The 17,434-nt window shown below is 41.6% G+C and overlaps 1 protein-coding gene across 1 annotated transcript; it reads left to right on the top strand.

Moving 5' to 3' along the window:
- The first annotated feature begins 2,787 nt into the window (after window positions 1-2,787).
- LOC115435519 (REST corepressor 3) lies at window positions 2,788-16,009 on the top strand. Its single transcript, XM_075353528.1, is given in 20 exon segments — window positions 2,788-3,064; window positions 3,067-3,156; window positions 3,256-3,312; window positions 4,254-4,309; window positions 4,311-4,332; window positions 4,409-4,461; window positions 5,136-5,297; window positions 6,514-6,532; window positions 6,535-6,637; window positions 6,951-6,987; window positions 6,989-7,030; window positions 7,170-7,186; window positions 7,188-7,239; window positions 7,242-7,385; window positions 9,001-9,078; window positions 10,369-10,426; window positions 11,460-11,626; window positions 11,628-11,705; window positions 13,951-14,113; window positions 14,116-16,009. Coding segments are annotated over 20 exon segments (1,689 nt in total). The 5' UTR covers window positions 2,788-3,033; the 3' UTR covers window positions 14,376-16,009.
- Window positions 16,010-17,434: the final 1,425 nt, after the last annotated feature.

Below are 17,434 nucleotides of genomic sequence, written 5' to 3' on the forward strand. Positions count from 1 at the left end.
AGCCCTTGGCGGAGGTCTGCTGTGCTTCCAAATCTGTCCATAACTTTTTGAGTTATGTTGCACAATAACAGACAGACAAAACAAACAGACAGACAGACAGACAGACAAACAAACCCTCGGTGGGGGGGCCCACAGGGGGGGCCACTAATCAGCCTTGGCGGAGGTCTGCGGCTCTCCGAGTGCTTCTAGTTATTATTATATTAATAATAAATGAGTTATACATGATACAGCCCATGGGTAGTGTGTATAATCTGCATTCAAATATAGTTCAAAAACGTTTTCAGTCATTTCATGCAAAGTCAAATCATGTGTTTCTGGTTTGAGGTGCAAAAATCTGCACCTAAGGCTCTCTGTTTACCATAATACACTCTTGTTACAAATGGCATGTACACAGTAAACCCCCTCCAGTACAAAAGATAGGAGACCCTGGGGGCACAAAAAATTTTGCCCAAGCACCGCCCACAGGAGTACACATTACATCCTTAAAAGAATCAAGACCTTCCTCAGAAATGGAATCAGCGATTAGGTCTGTAAGTAATATTACTGAGCTGTGACTAAGCGGCATTTAGCACTTTGAGGTTCCGCTGACTCTGTGTCTGGGGATCGGGTTGTCGGGCTCCCTGCCATCGACTGCCACCCAATCCACATAGCACCAAGCCCCTACGATTCCCTCGGTGGGTGGTGAGTGGAGGATGTGCTCCAACTATAGGGGGATCACACTCCTCAGCCTCCCGGGAAAGTCTATTCCAGGGTACTGGAGAGGAGGATCCAACCAATAGTCGAACCTCGGATCCAGGAGGAACAATGCAGTTTTCGTCCCGGTCATGGAACACTGGACCAACTCTATACTCTACATCGGGTACTTGAGGGTTCATGGGAGTTCACTCGACCAGTCCACATGTGTTTTGTGGATCCGGAGAAGGCGTTCGACCGTGTCCCTCGTGGTATCCTGTGGGGGGTGCTTCGGGAGTATGGGGTCCAGGGACCTTCAGCGTGCCTGGGGCAGTTTGCAGCCGAGTGTGAAGCGAGCGGGATGAGGATCAGCACCTCCAAATCTGAGGCCTGGTTCTCGACGGGAAAAAGGTGGTTTACCCTCTCCGGGTCGGTGGGGAGTCTTTGCCCCAAGTGGAAGAGTTTAAGTATCTTGGGGTCTTGTTCACGAGTGAGGGAAGGATGGAGCATGAGATTGACAGACAGGTGCAGCGTCTGCAGTGATGCAGTTGCTGTACCGATCGGTTGTGGTGAAGAAGGAACTGAGCGAGAGGCAAAGCTCTCGATTTACCGGTCAATCTACATTCCTACCCTCACCTATGGTCATGAGCTTTGGGTCATGACCGAAAGGACAAGATCCTGGATACAAATGGTTGAAATGAATTTCCTCCGCAGGGTGGCTGGGTGCACCCTTAGGGATAGGGTGAGGAGCTCAGTCACCAGGGAGGGGCTCGGAGTAGAGCCGCTGCTCCTCCACATCAAGAGGGGCCAGCTGAGGTGGCTCAGGCATCTGTTTCGGATGCCTCCTGGACGCCTCCCTGGGGAGGTGTTCTGGGCATGTCCCACTGGGAGGAGATCTCGGGGAAGACCCAGGATTCGTTGGAGAGACTGTGTCTCTCGGCTGGCCTGGGAATGCCTCAGGGTCCCCCCGGAAGAGCTGGAGGAGGTGTCTGGGGAGAGGGAAGTCTGGGCGTCCCTGCTCAGACTGTTACCCCCGTGACCCGGCCCTGGAAGAAGCGGAAGATAATGGATGGATGGATGGATGGATGGAGGTTCCGCTGAATGAAAAGTACTTTATAAATGCAAATTATTACTATTATTATTTTATTATTATTATTATAAGCAGCAGAGAAGCAAGTAGGGTGTCGACTCCTGGCACGAAGGTGTGGTATCACTGATATGTTTTAGCCTGTAAGCTCATTTTCTTTTTTTTCTTTTTTTTTTATGCCATACAATCTACCCGCACCACCTTCACCCCTGGTCTTCTACATGCATTGTCCATACTATCAGTGAAAGACACTTGTCAGGGACATATCTGACTTTATCAACAGTCAAAGAAAAATGTGTATGTTTGAAGGATAGACGGGTGAAATTTGTATGGAAAATAAATGACTGAAAACACATACTGTGTATTTTTATTATAGTATAAATTCATATTTTAAGATAGTGGTGTATGTACTTTGGTGTACCCTAGTGGTGATATGTGGTTATAGTGCAGCTGAAAACTGACGTGGATACTGTGCCCTACCAAAAGATAATTTTGCCAGCCGCCACTGATACATAGTTGTTTTTGTATTATGGCTGAATGAAAACAGGTCTTTAAATGTGTGTTTGGGGTGAGATGATGGTTTGGTGAAGTTGTCAGTTCTTTGTGCGGTGTCTCCCTCTGCTGGTCATCTACACTCAGTACAGGAAGGCTGAAAACAAGGAGAGGAACAAACAAAATTCACCAAATAATTGACAGTTTATTGAAAGTCCAATAAATCTACAGGGTTGATCACATCTATGTTGTCCTGCTGCAGTTACATCCAGGGTATTCATGATGTTTAACTCATATATTTCATAAAATCTTTGCGTTTCCTCTTAATTTTTAAACCCTTATGGATTCAGTTGGTTATGATTCAGATAAAACGTTGTTTTCTTCCAGTTTTCACTTAATTCTGGTTTTATTTTTTATTTTATTTTACTTTGTTAGTTTTCTGTTCGGCGGAAGGATCTGCAGCCACAGCAGCAGCCGCAGTGCTGCCCGTCGGTGCGTTTAAATCCTTCCGCCGCGTTGGTTAGATCCAGTCGGGTCTGGGGTTGTGAATCGGTGAAAAGTCCGGTAACGTCCGACCCTTCACATCTGACCGGTGTCGGGAAACGGAGCGGATTGTGACCGGCTGCCACGTATTGGTCTGTGGAGTGAAGGCTCATTTTATCTGCAGAATCAAGCGTAAGGTGGCGCAGCGTCTGTGGAGGGAACTGCAGCACCGAGGCTCCGGGTTCCGCTGACATTTTCTACCGACCACCGCGGCTTCGAACGGCGATCTGAGCACCGAAATGCCGGGGATGATGGACAAAGGCTCGGAATACTGGGCAAAGGTCGCTCCAACGGTACCAAGAGTCCGTCCAACGCGTCCAACGGACATTTTTCTGACGAAAGCGGCAGCGACGACGAACACGGTGAGGGTAGCCTCGAACAGCCTCCGGACGCTCCGGTTCTGCGCCTTTTTCTCTGTATGTCCGTGAATTAAAGCTGTGCTCGTTTTCTGTGCATTCCAGATGTGGGGATGCGGGTCGGGGCGGACTACCAGGCCACCATCCCGGACTTCGAGCCCGGTGAGGTTCTGTTGGTTCTACCTGACGGACGGTGGTAGCCTCGGTCTGCGTATGTAACAGTGAAGTTTACACTGAGTAGAAGAACAGAGAGGACCGAGGATACACATGTTTACTGACAAACACAGCCCAACCAAGGCTTCAGGAATGTAATGAAAGTCTAATTAATGAGGTGGATGCTGTTGTTATAGTTTGTTTGTAAAATTGAAATGGAGGGATCATCTGTGTTCTAATAAACCTGAGCTTCAGTAGGTGGTGGTACAGTATTAATCCACATGTTTTAGTCATTTCTATTAGTTTTAATGAACTCATGTCTTTGTGGTGGAATTAGATCAGATTCACTTTCAGATTAACACAATGTGCAGTCCAATACAATTTTAATACAATGCCACAGTGACACCAAACACATGAAATGAACACAAAGTTTAAGAACACAAATGATCTAAACTATAGCTCCGCACTTCTCAGAATGAACGGATCCATATATTTTCCATGATTCTCTGGTTGATTTCTGTTACTTTGCATTTGTGGGTTCCATTATGAGTCTAGTCTTTTTTTGTGGATGTTCATTAGAAAGAACACCAGAAACCAAAGTAGAATTTTGTATGTTTGGAGTTTGTACGACGTCCCATCAACAGAGACAAACCCTCATCTAGTCCACAGCTGAGTCCAAATTAATGAAATGAGACCAAAGAAAAAAAAAAAAAAAATACAAGATGAAAACTGACAGAGATGCAACAAAAGTGGTGTGCAGAGCAACAGCAAAGTGTAAAATGATGAAAACAGATGTGATAGAGTGCAGCACTTCATGACATGTTATTGTACGTCAGGTCTGGAAAGGTTTGTGACAGTCCACACAGTTTGGTGCTCTGTATGTGGTCCTGGTTTGGCTGTGGTCCAGGTGATGATCCCTGATCAGTTTCTATGTGTTCTGTTGGTTCCAGGTTCGACTAAATACACAGATAAAGACAGCGGGGGGGATGCTGGTTGGTCTCCATATCAACACCATCGCTGATTCCAAATGTAAGTGAAGTCTAGGCTTGCAGTCCTCTATCAGGTCCACAGATGGGCTGGAGTAACTGTGTGTTTGTCTCCACAGTGGACGAGTACATCGCCATCGCCAAAGAGAAACACGGATACACCGTGGAGCAGGTCGGTGGAAAGGCTTCACACCGGTTTAGAAGCTGGTTCTGGTTCTGGCCTCAGTCTGTTGCCTGTGTTGGTCCACGTGGTCCAGATCCATGTTATTAACCCCTCTGAATATCCATCCTTCAGACTGTTCAGACACAACATAGACCGACAGAAAATAAAAACAGGCCTGAATTATTCCAATTTTTAACAATTGGTTCCAGATTTATTGTTTAATTACATTGTTTTGATGCTTAGTGACTCCGATTCATTTCACTTTGACTAAAATGTTCATCCATCAGTTTGTAAGAAGATGAAGACTGTTCATTTCCCAGTGTTGAATTATTTTCCAGGATGGGTAACATCTGATTAATCGTTCTTGGGTTTTGTTCTCCAAACTGTGTTCATCAGTTGCCGTCTGTTTATTACCTCGCCAAGGAGGTTATGTTTTTGTCGGCGTCTGTTTGTCTGTCTGTCCGTCTGTCTGTGTGCAACATAACTCAAAAAGTTATGGACGGATTTGGATGCAAATTTCAGGAAATGTTGATATGGCACAAGGAACAAATGATTAAATTTTGGTGGTGATCGGTGGTGGGGGGGCCACGGGGGCCCACTGATCTGCCTTGGCGGAGGTTTGTGCTCTCCGAGGCTTCTAGTTTCCTCTGTAACATCCATGAACGTATGAACATATGTTTCAGGCACTCGGGATGCTCTTCTGGCACAAACACAACATTGAGAAATCTATGGCCGACCTACCGAACTTCACACCGTTTCCAGATGAGTGGACTGTGGAGGACAAGGTTCTGTTCGAACAGGCCTTTAGCTTCCATGGGAAGAGTTTCCACCGCATCCAGCAGATGGTAACACTCCAACCCCCCCAACCCTACCCGTTAGACACCGACATGTTCACTGTTTAATCTGTCAAACATTTGAGCTTCATCTAATGTCTTCAAAACACCAGTATCTCAGCAGTTAAACTTCTAACAATGGAAGAACAGGCTCAAGGCATTTGTTGGCTTCTGAGGATGACTGATTATTATTAGGTCCAGTCATTATACTTGCAAAATTACCCAGAACAAACATGTATTTATTATTTATGTATTTAGGACCAGATGAAGCGAAAGTGAACATCAGTGTCAAAAATTAAAGTTTCACTTATCATTTCTCAATTAGGCTAATTTTTTAGCTTAAGATCTCTATTTTATGGAAGTGTTAAAAAAATTCAGTATCACTCGTAGAAAAAGATATAACTAATTATGTAAAGTTATACTACTGACATATATGTAAACGCACTATTAACTTTAATAATAATATTTTTTTTCTCGCTTGTATAAGTGATATTTTAAGTCTGTGAATCTGTAGGAATTATTCAACAAGAATATAGAAAGGTTATATACAATCCAATTATTTGTAAGATTTGCTCTGCTATTAGCTGTATATATCTCTTCAGTTGGAATATGTATGTTAAATGAAAGTTTATTAGCATATTTGTAGTGTTTTTGTTCCAGCAAAGTCTTTTATTCTGATACTGAACAAGGTACAAACTGCTGGTCCCTGTGTCACAATATATTTGTGTTCATAAAAACTTATCATTTTAGCATTTTATCCAATATTGATCACAACTGTAGTTTAACATCAGAGCTAAAGCCCTATTTTGTTTAGTATCAATTTCTTATGAGAACAGCATGTTCTGTACATTTTGCGTAAGTGTGTAAAAAAAAAAAAAAAAAAAAAAAGATGTTCATTTTGAGTCCCCATGTCATGCAGCAGTAATTTAAGTATTTTTACCCCAAGATTTTATTTCTGTAAATTGTAACGTGTCATGTGAAAGTACTTACTGAGACCTATTCATACATGTATTAAACGTGGAGATAAGTATTTAGTTTACACACAGAGCTTATTGAACATGAAATGTGTCCCAGTGTCACCGCTGGATCTGATTAATATTATTAATTTAACCACTAACAAAAAGACAAACACCTGGGCAGGTTTTAAGGCTGGGCTGTGTGGATCAGGTTCAGTTCTTGGTTTCATGGTTCAGTCGAATTTGAAGGCGCCTTTGCTTTGTGTTTTCAGTTACCGGACAAATCCATCTCCAGTTGGTCAAGTATTACTACTCCTGGAAGAAAACCCGGTCCAGAACCAGTCTGATGGACCGACAGGCCCGGAAACTGGCCAGCCGGAGCAACCAGGACGACAGGTGGGACTGAGAGACATGGACGGACTGGACCCTATCCAGTTCTGTCTCCAATAGGAGTGAACATTATAGAAGCTCAAACATGGCGTCGGTTGAACCTGGTTTCGGACCAGGATCAGCTGGAGTCCAGACCAAACCGGTCGAGTCCAGAGCCTGTCAATCAGTGACTCACATCAATGAAATGTGTAGATTAAACAGATACTATTCATCTAATTACACATCAGGCTCATTTTTAGAATGAATGTGGTTAATGGTTTTGTTGTTTCAGGTTTGTTCACTGATTTGTTGACAATGTCATTGTTTGTTGTTGCCATAGTGATGAGGAGATTGAGGAAGCCAATCCCATTGAAGCCCAATGACAGCGACTATGACCCCAATAAGGAAACCAAGAAAGAGGTACGAACACACCTGAGTCTCTGTTGCCATGGAGATTAGTGTGTAAACAACAGAAACATGACATTAGTGGAGTCTGTACTTATATTACAATCATGTGATCATGTGATCGTAACCCTTGACCTGCCCCCTCTCCCTGTAGAACCAGACGGAGCCACGCCACAGGTGTAAAGATGGGTTTGGGTCGGCGGGAGCACCACACCATGCTGCACCCCGGCACCACCAGCGGTCCCGCTGCCGCCCTCCCAAAGGCATGTACCTGACCCAGGAGGACGTGGTGGCTGTGTCTTGCTCCGCCTCCGCCGCCAACAGCCTCCTGCGACAACTCGACATGGAGCTGGTGTCGCTTAAGAGACAGGTAGGGGGCGCCACCGACATCCGACCATGCCATCTCACATCCTACAACATGAAATCAATAACAGTGAAGCTGCAACAGGTCACATGACAACTGATTCATCGCCATGGATACAGCTTCCTGTCTGTTTTTATACAGATCACATGATCACATGTCATTTCATCTCAGTGACATTCATTTAATAGAAAATTATTCTTTCATTCCAGTTTAGAGGATGATTTTCAGTCAGTTGAACAAATCAGATGGTTTGAGGTTTAAAATTTAAAGTAAAAGATGCAACGAGAGTCTGATTCTGTTATTTAGTTCGGATTTTGTTCATTGTATGGATTTTAATTATTATTAACCCTGAAAGAACTAGAATTATTTTGTGGCGATTTCCAAATGAAATTTTCTTTTTATTTAACCTTTTTTAAGTGATTTACCTCAATTTATAATAATATTATTCTCTACATTTCACATTTTTCAATGTTAATCATATATTTTTACCTCCGCCAAGGAGGTTATGTTTTTGCCAGGGTTTGTTTGTTTGTCTGTTTGTTTGTTTGTTTGTTTGTCTGTCCGTTGGTGTGCAACATAACTCAAAAAGTTATGGACAGATTTGGATGAAATTTTCAGGGTTTGTTGGAAATGGGATAAGGAAGAAATGATTAAATTTTGGTGGTGATCGGGGGTGGGGGGGCCCACGGGGGGGGGGGGGCCACTGATCAGCCTTGGCGGAGGTCTGCGCTCTCCGAGTGCTTCTAGTCTTATATTTAATTCACTGGTAGTTAATAAAGGACTAGATCAGTGGTTCCCGACCTTTTTTGGCTTGTGACCCCATTTTAATATCACAAATTTCTGGCAACCCCAGACATTCAAAAAGGAGACATTTTTTTTGCTCATGTAATAGCATGATTTTGTCCTGTATTGTTAAATGTTAGAATATCAATTTTAATCAAAAGTCTGTTATGTAGGGTGGAATTGCTAGTTCAATGTGTAACCGTCCTCCTTTATCTGGGCTTGGGACCACAAAGTGACCCAAAAGAGACACTCTGGAAGAGTTAGAGTTTTTTTTTTTTTTTCTTAAGTTTGGTTTAGTTAGAAACTAAACCAAACAAAGGCTGTCTGAGTCAAATGCAGTGATTTATTTTAAGTGTGACAGTAAAGAAACATTTATATTTACATGGATCGGAGATGGCTTTGTGCATGCGCGATTCATTAGTGTGGACATGGACTGGTTGGCCTCATCTCTGCTCTGACTGTAGCTTGGACTGCTGTGCGAGGCTACTGTAAGACTGACCACCTGTGAGTGCTTTGGGATGGGGCAGGGGCTTATGGCAGCACCTGCTATTTGCTCGGGACAGTAGCTGCAGAATGATATTGTGCTTTCACATCAGAGTCTCAAAAACACAAGAGAAGGTCACTAGATTTGTTGCTAGTTGCTTTTGACAAAAAAAGTCACCAAGAGGATTTGAGAAGTTGGCAGATTTAGTGAGAAAGTCACCAACTTAACAACACTGGAGTCGTCCTGCTTGGTGCCTGTTCATGTACTGGGCTGAGGTGGAAACAGTGCCCCCTGCTGGTCAGGAGGTAGCTCTGATCGACAGGACTGACCACTGTGTCTCTGTTGGTTCCTCAGGTCCAAAATGCCAAACAGATGAACAGCGGACTCAAACACATGTTGGATTCTGGGATTGATGAGTTCCGGCTGCCTGAGGTACTGAACGGATCCGAACCCTGTGAACCAGCCCGGTCTAGTTACCTCCGCCAAGGAGGTTATGTTTTTGCCAGGGTTTGTTTGTCTGTTTGTTTGTCTGTCCGTTAGTGTGCAACATAACTCAAAAAGTTATGGACAGATTTTGATGAAATTTTCAGGGTTTGTTGGAAATGGGATAAGGAAGAAATGATTAACTTTTGGGGGTGATCGGGGGTGGGGGGGCCCACTGATCAGCCTTGGCGGAGGTCTGCGCTCTCCGAGTGCTTCTAGTTTAATGATCTGTCCCTGGAGGTTCTGACATTGAGCTGAGGTCCAATTCTGCTCAGAACTAGAGACTAAAACACAGCCTCCAGAATGGAAACCCCCAGTCACATAACATCCCGTCTATCTGTACCAAGAACATCAGACATCAGACACATTAGTCACATGAGGACGAGTCTCAAAGTTTGCCAAACTTTAACTAACAAGAATAATAATACATAAAAGCTTAATCATTTGTTATGTATCTTAATTCTGAAACGTATTCTTAGACACAGAAATTAAATGAATCAGGAAGGCAATTTTCATTTCATTTCAAAAGTCACAAACAGACATTTCCTTTGTTTTCCTGTTCAGAAACAGTAGAAACACAGATTAAGAAAGGACTGGATGTTCTGTCTCATTTTTATAAAACAGAAAATAACACATCCTTATGTAAATAAGTTCTATATAAGAAACAAAAAGATTCAATTATTTGTCTAATTACTGAACACTGATTAAAAGTTAACTAGAAGCACTCGGAGAGCGCAGACCTCCGCCAAGGCTGATCAGTGGCCCCCCCTGTGGGCCCCCCCACGCCAAGGAGGTTATGTTTTTGCCAGGGTTTGTTTGTTTGTTTGTCTGTCTGTCTGTTTGTTTGTCTGTCCGTTAGTGTGCAACATAACTCAAAAAGTTACGGACAGATTTTGATGAAATTTTCAGGGTTTGTTGGAAATGGGCCCCCCCACCCCCGATCACCACCAAAATTTAATCATTTCTTCCTTATCCCATTTCCAACAAACCCTGAAAATTTCATCAAAATCGGTCCATAACTTTTTGAGTTATGTTGCACACTAACGGACAGACAAACAGACAGACAGACAAACAAACAAAAACAAACCCTGGCAAAAACATAACCTCCTTGGCGGAGGTAATGAGTGAGAAATGAGAAGTTCACAGTAATTTACTGCCTGTTGGATGTGTTTCTGCTGTAAAGTTGTGTCACACCACTAGAGAGCGATGCTGTTGTTAAATATGGGTTTGTCGTTGTAGTGCAACCAGAAGGTGAACGCCCGCTGGACGACCGACGAGCAGCTTCTGGCCGTTCAAGGTGAGTGGTGATGCTCGTCTGAACCGGTAGAGGTAGATCAGATTAGATTAATTAAAAATTAAAAAAAAAAAAGTGGATCATTGTGGTTAGAAAATCCCACCAATAACATTAAGGGAGTGATATTTTACTTTTTTTAATTGAATTATGCATTTTAAAACATTCCCTGTGGTCTACATAAACTGTAAATGCTGTGCTTGGGTCTGAATTCTTCATTAATTCAACTCCACAGGTCCATCTTCAATCCTATTTCTGAGTGTTGACACCAGAAAGGTGGTTTTGAGCGCTGGCCCTTTAAATGCACATGAGCCACTTCACACCCAACCCCTCCAGGTTGTTGGCTGTGCTGCTCTGTCCCATTCAACGAACAACTGAACATTTTGGGGAATTGGCTCAAAGTTTGGACATATTTTCAGTATGGACTACAACCGCTGCTGCTGACAAACAGTTATGGTGTACTCTGAGAAATGTTCATCAGAAGTCTTGACCTTATATGTGCAAATGTTGGGATGTAACTAGTTATAGACGTAGCAAATTAAGCAGGAATTAATGTTAAAAAGGTTGTAGAAATCTGCTTGATTTTTGCCAAAATTAACATAAAGATAGCTTTGCAGCACCTGGAGGGTTCAAATTCAAACTTTATGAACTATTAAGGGTTCAAATACACAAATAAATGAACCAAAGACTAATAAAAGTAGGTTTAGCAAAATATGATCCCTATAACATCAACATTAGTATAATTTATTAATATTGTTTATTTTCTTGTTCATAATCATAGTATCAGCATGTGCAGTTACTTAAAGGCCAAAGGCTGTGATTTGAAGGATTGAGGTTAAATAAACAATAAATAAATGAAAACCTTGTCATCAGTTCATATTTGGATTTAGTGACACATCAACGTACTGTGGAAAATGTGGAAAACCAGTCAATACATGTGCTATTTTTTGTATCTTTTGTATTTTTGATGCTCATTCTACGTGAGTCATCTGCCAATCTTCCCTGAAAAACCAATCAAATTAACTCCCCATTCTTTCAGGTGTCCGTAAATATGGGAAGGACTTCCAGGCCATTGCAGACGTCATTGGAAACAAGACGGTGGGTCAGGTGAAGAACTTCTTCGTGAACTACCGGCGGCGCTTCAACCTGGAGGAGGTTCTGCAGGAGTGGGAGGCGGAGCAGGGAACCCGGGCCCCCAACGGGGACAAGCGCCACCTCTGGAGAGGATGGGAAGAACAGCTCCACCACTCCGTCAGGGAAGAGCACCGACGAGGAGGACGAAGAGGTGAGACCAACATTAACCATGTAGGACGTGGTGGAGGTTTGTGTAGTTGAACGGGTCCATATGTGGATTAGATCTGGACACCATTGGGCAGACAGTGGTGGAGATACGTTCACTCATAGATGCTGATTTTACAGATATTTCATCACAGTGGAGTCAGCATTGTTGTTTATTTTTTTTAATTCATAAGATAAAAGAACAACACAGAAAAATAAAAATCTGTCAGCACAATGTCCACATTATGAATTAAAAGGAGCAGGAAGAAGAATATATTTCTGCCTCTTTAACAAAGTACCTGTGCATTTACAGTAGTAATTTCAAACAGAACTGTCAAATCTCTTAATACAATATCTGCATCATTTACTGCTGCAATTTATCATTTGCAAATTAAAAACAAAAATATTTTATTTTATTTATTTTGAACATGCAAAGAAACAAAATAAAACAAAACAAATAAACAAAATAAAACATTTAAATGGGCAGAATCTATCTTCACCACATACAAGTCTGAATTTTGCATGGTTGAAAAGGAGTAGGAAGAAGTATAACTTATTTAATCCTACCCCTCAGTGCTTTTACACCTTTATTCCTACTTGATACAAGAATCAAACAATACTATTTCCTAATTTTGGTATCGAACTACAACAAATACATATTGCAGTAAGTGAATTACACACAACAATATGATCATGGGCAGTTCAGTCATACAGACTCAACAATTCAACCATTTTCTTCAATAATTACAGCAGAGTTTATCAGTACAACATAGGCCTATAATGTACACATACTGAACCGAACCGTTTCAGTACACACCTGTTCGGTTCGGTACACAGCTGTACCGAAACAGCACAGTATGTTGAGAAAAGAAAAAGGAATGAAAGACGTCGTTCGATGTGGAACTTTAAATCCGCGCAAGTTCCACATGGACATATGGAACTAGCACACAATGACTCGAAATATGAAATAGCTGCTTCCATAAGGTTAAAAGAAACCCAACAAATATGATATGAACCTGAAGGAAAGAGACTGAAGACCCTCCGCCATCATTACAGTCCTGTTTGGGATCAGTACAGGTTCAGGTGAAGACAACAACGGGGAAAGAGACGTTAATAAGACGGACATTGTTTGGCCAATAGGAACTACGGTAGTTCTAAAACACTGACACTAGCGCTCTCTCTCTCTCTCTCTCTCACTCTCACTCTCACTCTCACTCTCACACTCACACTCACACTCACACTCACACTCACACTCACACTCACACACACACACACACACGCTGTGTAATAGAGGAATAGAATCCAGGAGTTGGAAGTTGCAAAGGAGTTGAAAGGATGTGAAGTTTCACTTTCGTTTCACGCCAGTGTTAGTTATTACGTCAGTTATGGACTGAACGTATAACCCCCCCCGCCTCCTTCAAAAACCCCCCCCGTGTTTTTGACAAATCGCACCCTGCACACACAAGTACGCAAAGTGGCCTAAACAGTTTATCTGTCCTAAAATAAATAATTAGGTTAATTTATTTGTCAATGTGCTCTTCAGATTGTTTTAACAGAATACCAGTTTGCTCTCTTGTTAATGTTGCACTTCATGTGGATTTTTTTTTTTTAATTTTAAAGCAGAATGTGAACTGACAGACATGTGATTAGATTTTTGTTGATTGTTCAAAACTCCCTTTCAGGGAAAAGTGCAATACTAATGTTTAAAATACATTTAGTAATATTTTATTTTCTATTTGATTTATAGCAGCAGAATTATATTATTCCTGTTTTTCTATATTCTATTGTCTCCAAAAATTGGTGGAAGAATGTTCAAAAAATTCATAAATGCATTAAAGACATTTTGAGGGGTTTTCTTTCTTCCCGTACCGAATTGAAAAAAAACCGAACCGCGGATTTCAAAACCGAAAACGTACCGAAACAAACATTTGTGTACCATTACAGGCCTAGTACAACATTATCCATAAACAAACATGCCTCATTGTCATTATTACATATATTCTTGAATTTCAACATTTTTTTTAACCTTGACCTAACAGCCAAGCATTTATAAAGAAAAAGACAAAAAAGCTTAAATGAGCATAAAACATACAAATAATAAACGAAAATGACATTTTCGCCACCATCTTCCCCACAGTTTAATCTGAACATGGAGGTTCAGTGTGTGAAATGTTGTATTCTCAGTAAAACCTTCTAATGCGACACAGACCTTTAACAGAGCGGTCTTTGGCCCCGCCCCCTCTTCTCCACAGGGTCAGGTGGTCTCTTCAGGTGTGTCTCCGGCTGCCTCCTCCTCGTCCTCTGTTCAGACTCCGGTGACGTCCAGCTCATCCTTGTCTTCCTCATCAACTTCCTCGTCCTCATCGTCCCTCCATCAGCCCCCTCCTCTCCTAAGGCCGTCCCTCCCGGCCACGCCCTCCTGCACCGCCAGCCGCCACCCCTCCAGCAGCAGGCGCGCTTCCTGCAGCCTCGGCCCACACTGCAGCAGCCGCCGCCCCTTATCAGGCCCTCCAACCCCATGCCCCCCCGCCTCAACCCCCGGCCCCCTGCTCCTATGAGCCTCTGCAGCAACCCTGGCGGGTCAGGCTCCACCCAGCAGCCATCTGCTCTGACAGCCCACCAATCAGAGACTGGCCTCGTCTTCCTCCCTCCACTAATGGCGCCTCATGCTGCTTAGCTGCATTCAGGTCCTGTGGGAAATAACAGCTTTCACTTGACATTGTTCTGTTCAGATTCTTTTACGTCTAGACCCAGATGATCAGATTAGAACTTTGATCTGGATCAGACCTGATGGTAGGAAAATGAGGATTGTCCACGTAGAATCTGGATTCAAACCATAGTTAATTTTGTGTTGTGTCATATTATATTTCTATTGTGTCATATTTATGTATTTATTTATATGTTTTAATTTCAGTGATAAACTAGATGAAGTTGACATTAGGTCACACCATAATAATCATCTAATGGTTTTCAACATCAAACAGATGTTACGTTCAAACTGAGTTGTAATTTGCTGTGTTTTATCTGAGATGTTACAGCAAAAGACACCTAGTGACTGAAATCACACAGTAACAGATGAGGAATCCATTATTTTTAAGAAACTGCACATCATATGACAGATATGAGGAGTTTATTCAGCTCCTGAGACTCATTTGAGGAAATGCAGTATTCACCAGTTTGCACCAGTGAACCAGTCCAAAGTAGTTCCAGAGAGTTTCATCCAATCAAACCCTCATTCTGAGAACCAATGCTACCCCAGTACAAAAAATTTCCTTTAGTAAGATTCAGATTTTACAGAAGAAGAACGAGAGAATCAGAGGTGAGCAGTTAAGTGCAAGTGCATTTTTTCCCATGGAATTTGAACAAAGCTTGCAGCTCATTGTTGGCATCTGCTTAGAAATGTGTGTCTGTTTATGGGGATGGGCGGGGTCCAGTCTTAAAGTCCTCTGTGGTGTTACAGAACGTTTATTAAACCAGATTCATGTGAGTCACCATTTATTTAAAGCAAATACATGGTGTCCCACAGGGTTCAGTACTTGCTCCATTACTGGTCTCCTTTAATTGGACAAGCAAACGTGAAGACCTGCCAATTTAGTCGTCATATAAGCTACCTTGTAAATATTAAGAAATGGATGATGCATGATTTAATGGCTGAATAAATGCCAGAATCAGGTGGTGTCATTGTTTTAATTTTAAATTGGTTTTAGCATCATGTTTAATTAGACGTCTTACTCTTTCACTCAGCCTGTCCTGACTCTGAAACCTCCTTTGTTTCTGGTTTTGTATGTGTGAAAAGCCCTTTATCCTTTAATCTGTTCAACACTAAACCGCGACCATATGACTTGCTGTGATTAAACATGGCAGCATTCTCCATGGCAACCCCTCGACGTCATGTTGTTTGTTCGTGGGATGGTGGTGACGCTGTTGTTGTGTACAGTAGCGTTAGATATGTACAGTTTGGTATCATTTGTAACCTGATGAAGCTGTTTGGTCCCGTGTCTGACTCATCATTAAACGTCCGTTAGGTTTGGTTTGATCGTTGATTTGACACTGAAGCTTCACCCTGTGTTTTCTGTCGCCTCATTGTCGTCGCTGTTTGCCGTCATCGCTCTGTTCTTTGTTATTTATTCTGGTTCTTCTTCCTGGTGCTAGCAGTCTGGACTTGATGTAAAAACTACATGTGTAAGTGCTCTTAATGCTTTTCTGAACAAACATGTATAACAGCGTTAAATGTACCTGCAGATTCAGTAGAAGCTGTAGGATATCGATGTTAGGACGAAGCTGTGTTCATTAAAATACATTTGGATCATGTGGCTGCCTCCTTCTGCTTTACTTTAACAACATGCATTTACCACCATTAAAAACAGTCTGGAAAGTTACACAGTGGAAATGAAAATACAGGGTGTCCCATAACGTCTCCATACATAGGAAAAAAAAAAGTTTCTTGACATAAACCATTTTTATTTATATAATATGCTCTATATGACTGCCATTTTGTCGGGAACAAATTGATCCAAAACACTTCCTGTTTTTTGAACTTGACAATAAGTTTTGCCACAGTGTCGTGTGTGATACTCGTCCCATGTTTTCTGTTAAATGTGCTTGCACCCATACGACTGCTTGCTGAACTGGCCATCAGGATGATTTCAATTCGTGCTCTGTATTCAAATGCATTCTTTGGTTATCTGAAATATAAAGAAATACATGTTAGAACCATATATGTATGGAATGTATTATGTCTCCTATGTATGGAGACTTATGGGACACCCTGGTAACTTCTTTTACTGCGGTATTTCCATGTGGGTGTCAGATCATCCTCCTGAAGTTCAATAAAGTCTTTAAAACATCTTTAAAAATGTGAAATATTGATGCAACTAGAAAAGACCTGTTTCATTAAAAATAAGTATATTTCAAAGGTTATTTGAATGTGCCCTCAGACAGTGTTAGATTTAGTTTACTTAAGTAAACACATTTACCACTTCTCTGGATGTTCACATTTTACTGAATCTTCAATCATTTTCAATTATTTTATTCACATTAAGAAACAGGAAGAAAACTCACATAGTTTAGTTCAGTGACAATATATAATACCTAGTATTGTACTATTCAATTATATACAGTACATACCTTGTAATATACAGCATATATGTAAACAATATTAAAAAACTACATTTCAGATTATTTTAGAGAACTGTTTATGTGTTTCTATACTGCACACATATATCCTGTTTATTCATTGTTATAAATAACAACACACACACACACACACACACACACACACACACACTGCAACCCTGTAAAACCCCAGAGTTAAAGGACATAGTACTGTACAGTCATACATTCACTGTGTTCTATGTTTAACTTAAACAACAAACATATTTAGATTTACATTTATAGTGTTGTGATTGTGATGTAGTGTGTACTTGGCAGCCGTTTGTCAGTCTGATAATGTGGTGTAGTTGTGTATTGTGTGTAGTTGTTGGTGTATGTTGTGTAGTTGTAGTGTAGTGTGTGTATAGTTGTTGTGTAGTGTGTGTATTGTAGTGTAGTTTGTGTATTGTTTGTGTAGTTGTTGTGTACGATTGTGTAGTTGTCATGTAGTGTGATGTTGTGTAGTTGTGTATTATTGTGTAGGTGTATAGTGTTATGTATGTTGTGTAGTGGTGTGAAGTGTTATGTATAGTTGGTAGTCGTGTAGTGTTGGTAGTTGTGTATTGTGTGTGTGGTTATGGTAGT

Source organism: Sphaeramia orbicularis, chromosome 1, assembly GCF_902148855.1.
Source record: "Sphaeramia orbicularis chromosome 1, fSphaOr1.1, whole genome shotgun sequence".
In the NCBI taxonomy this organism is placed as follows: domain Eukaryota; kingdom Metazoa; phylum Chordata; class Actinopteri; order Kurtiformes; family Apogonidae; genus Sphaeramia; species Sphaeramia orbicularis.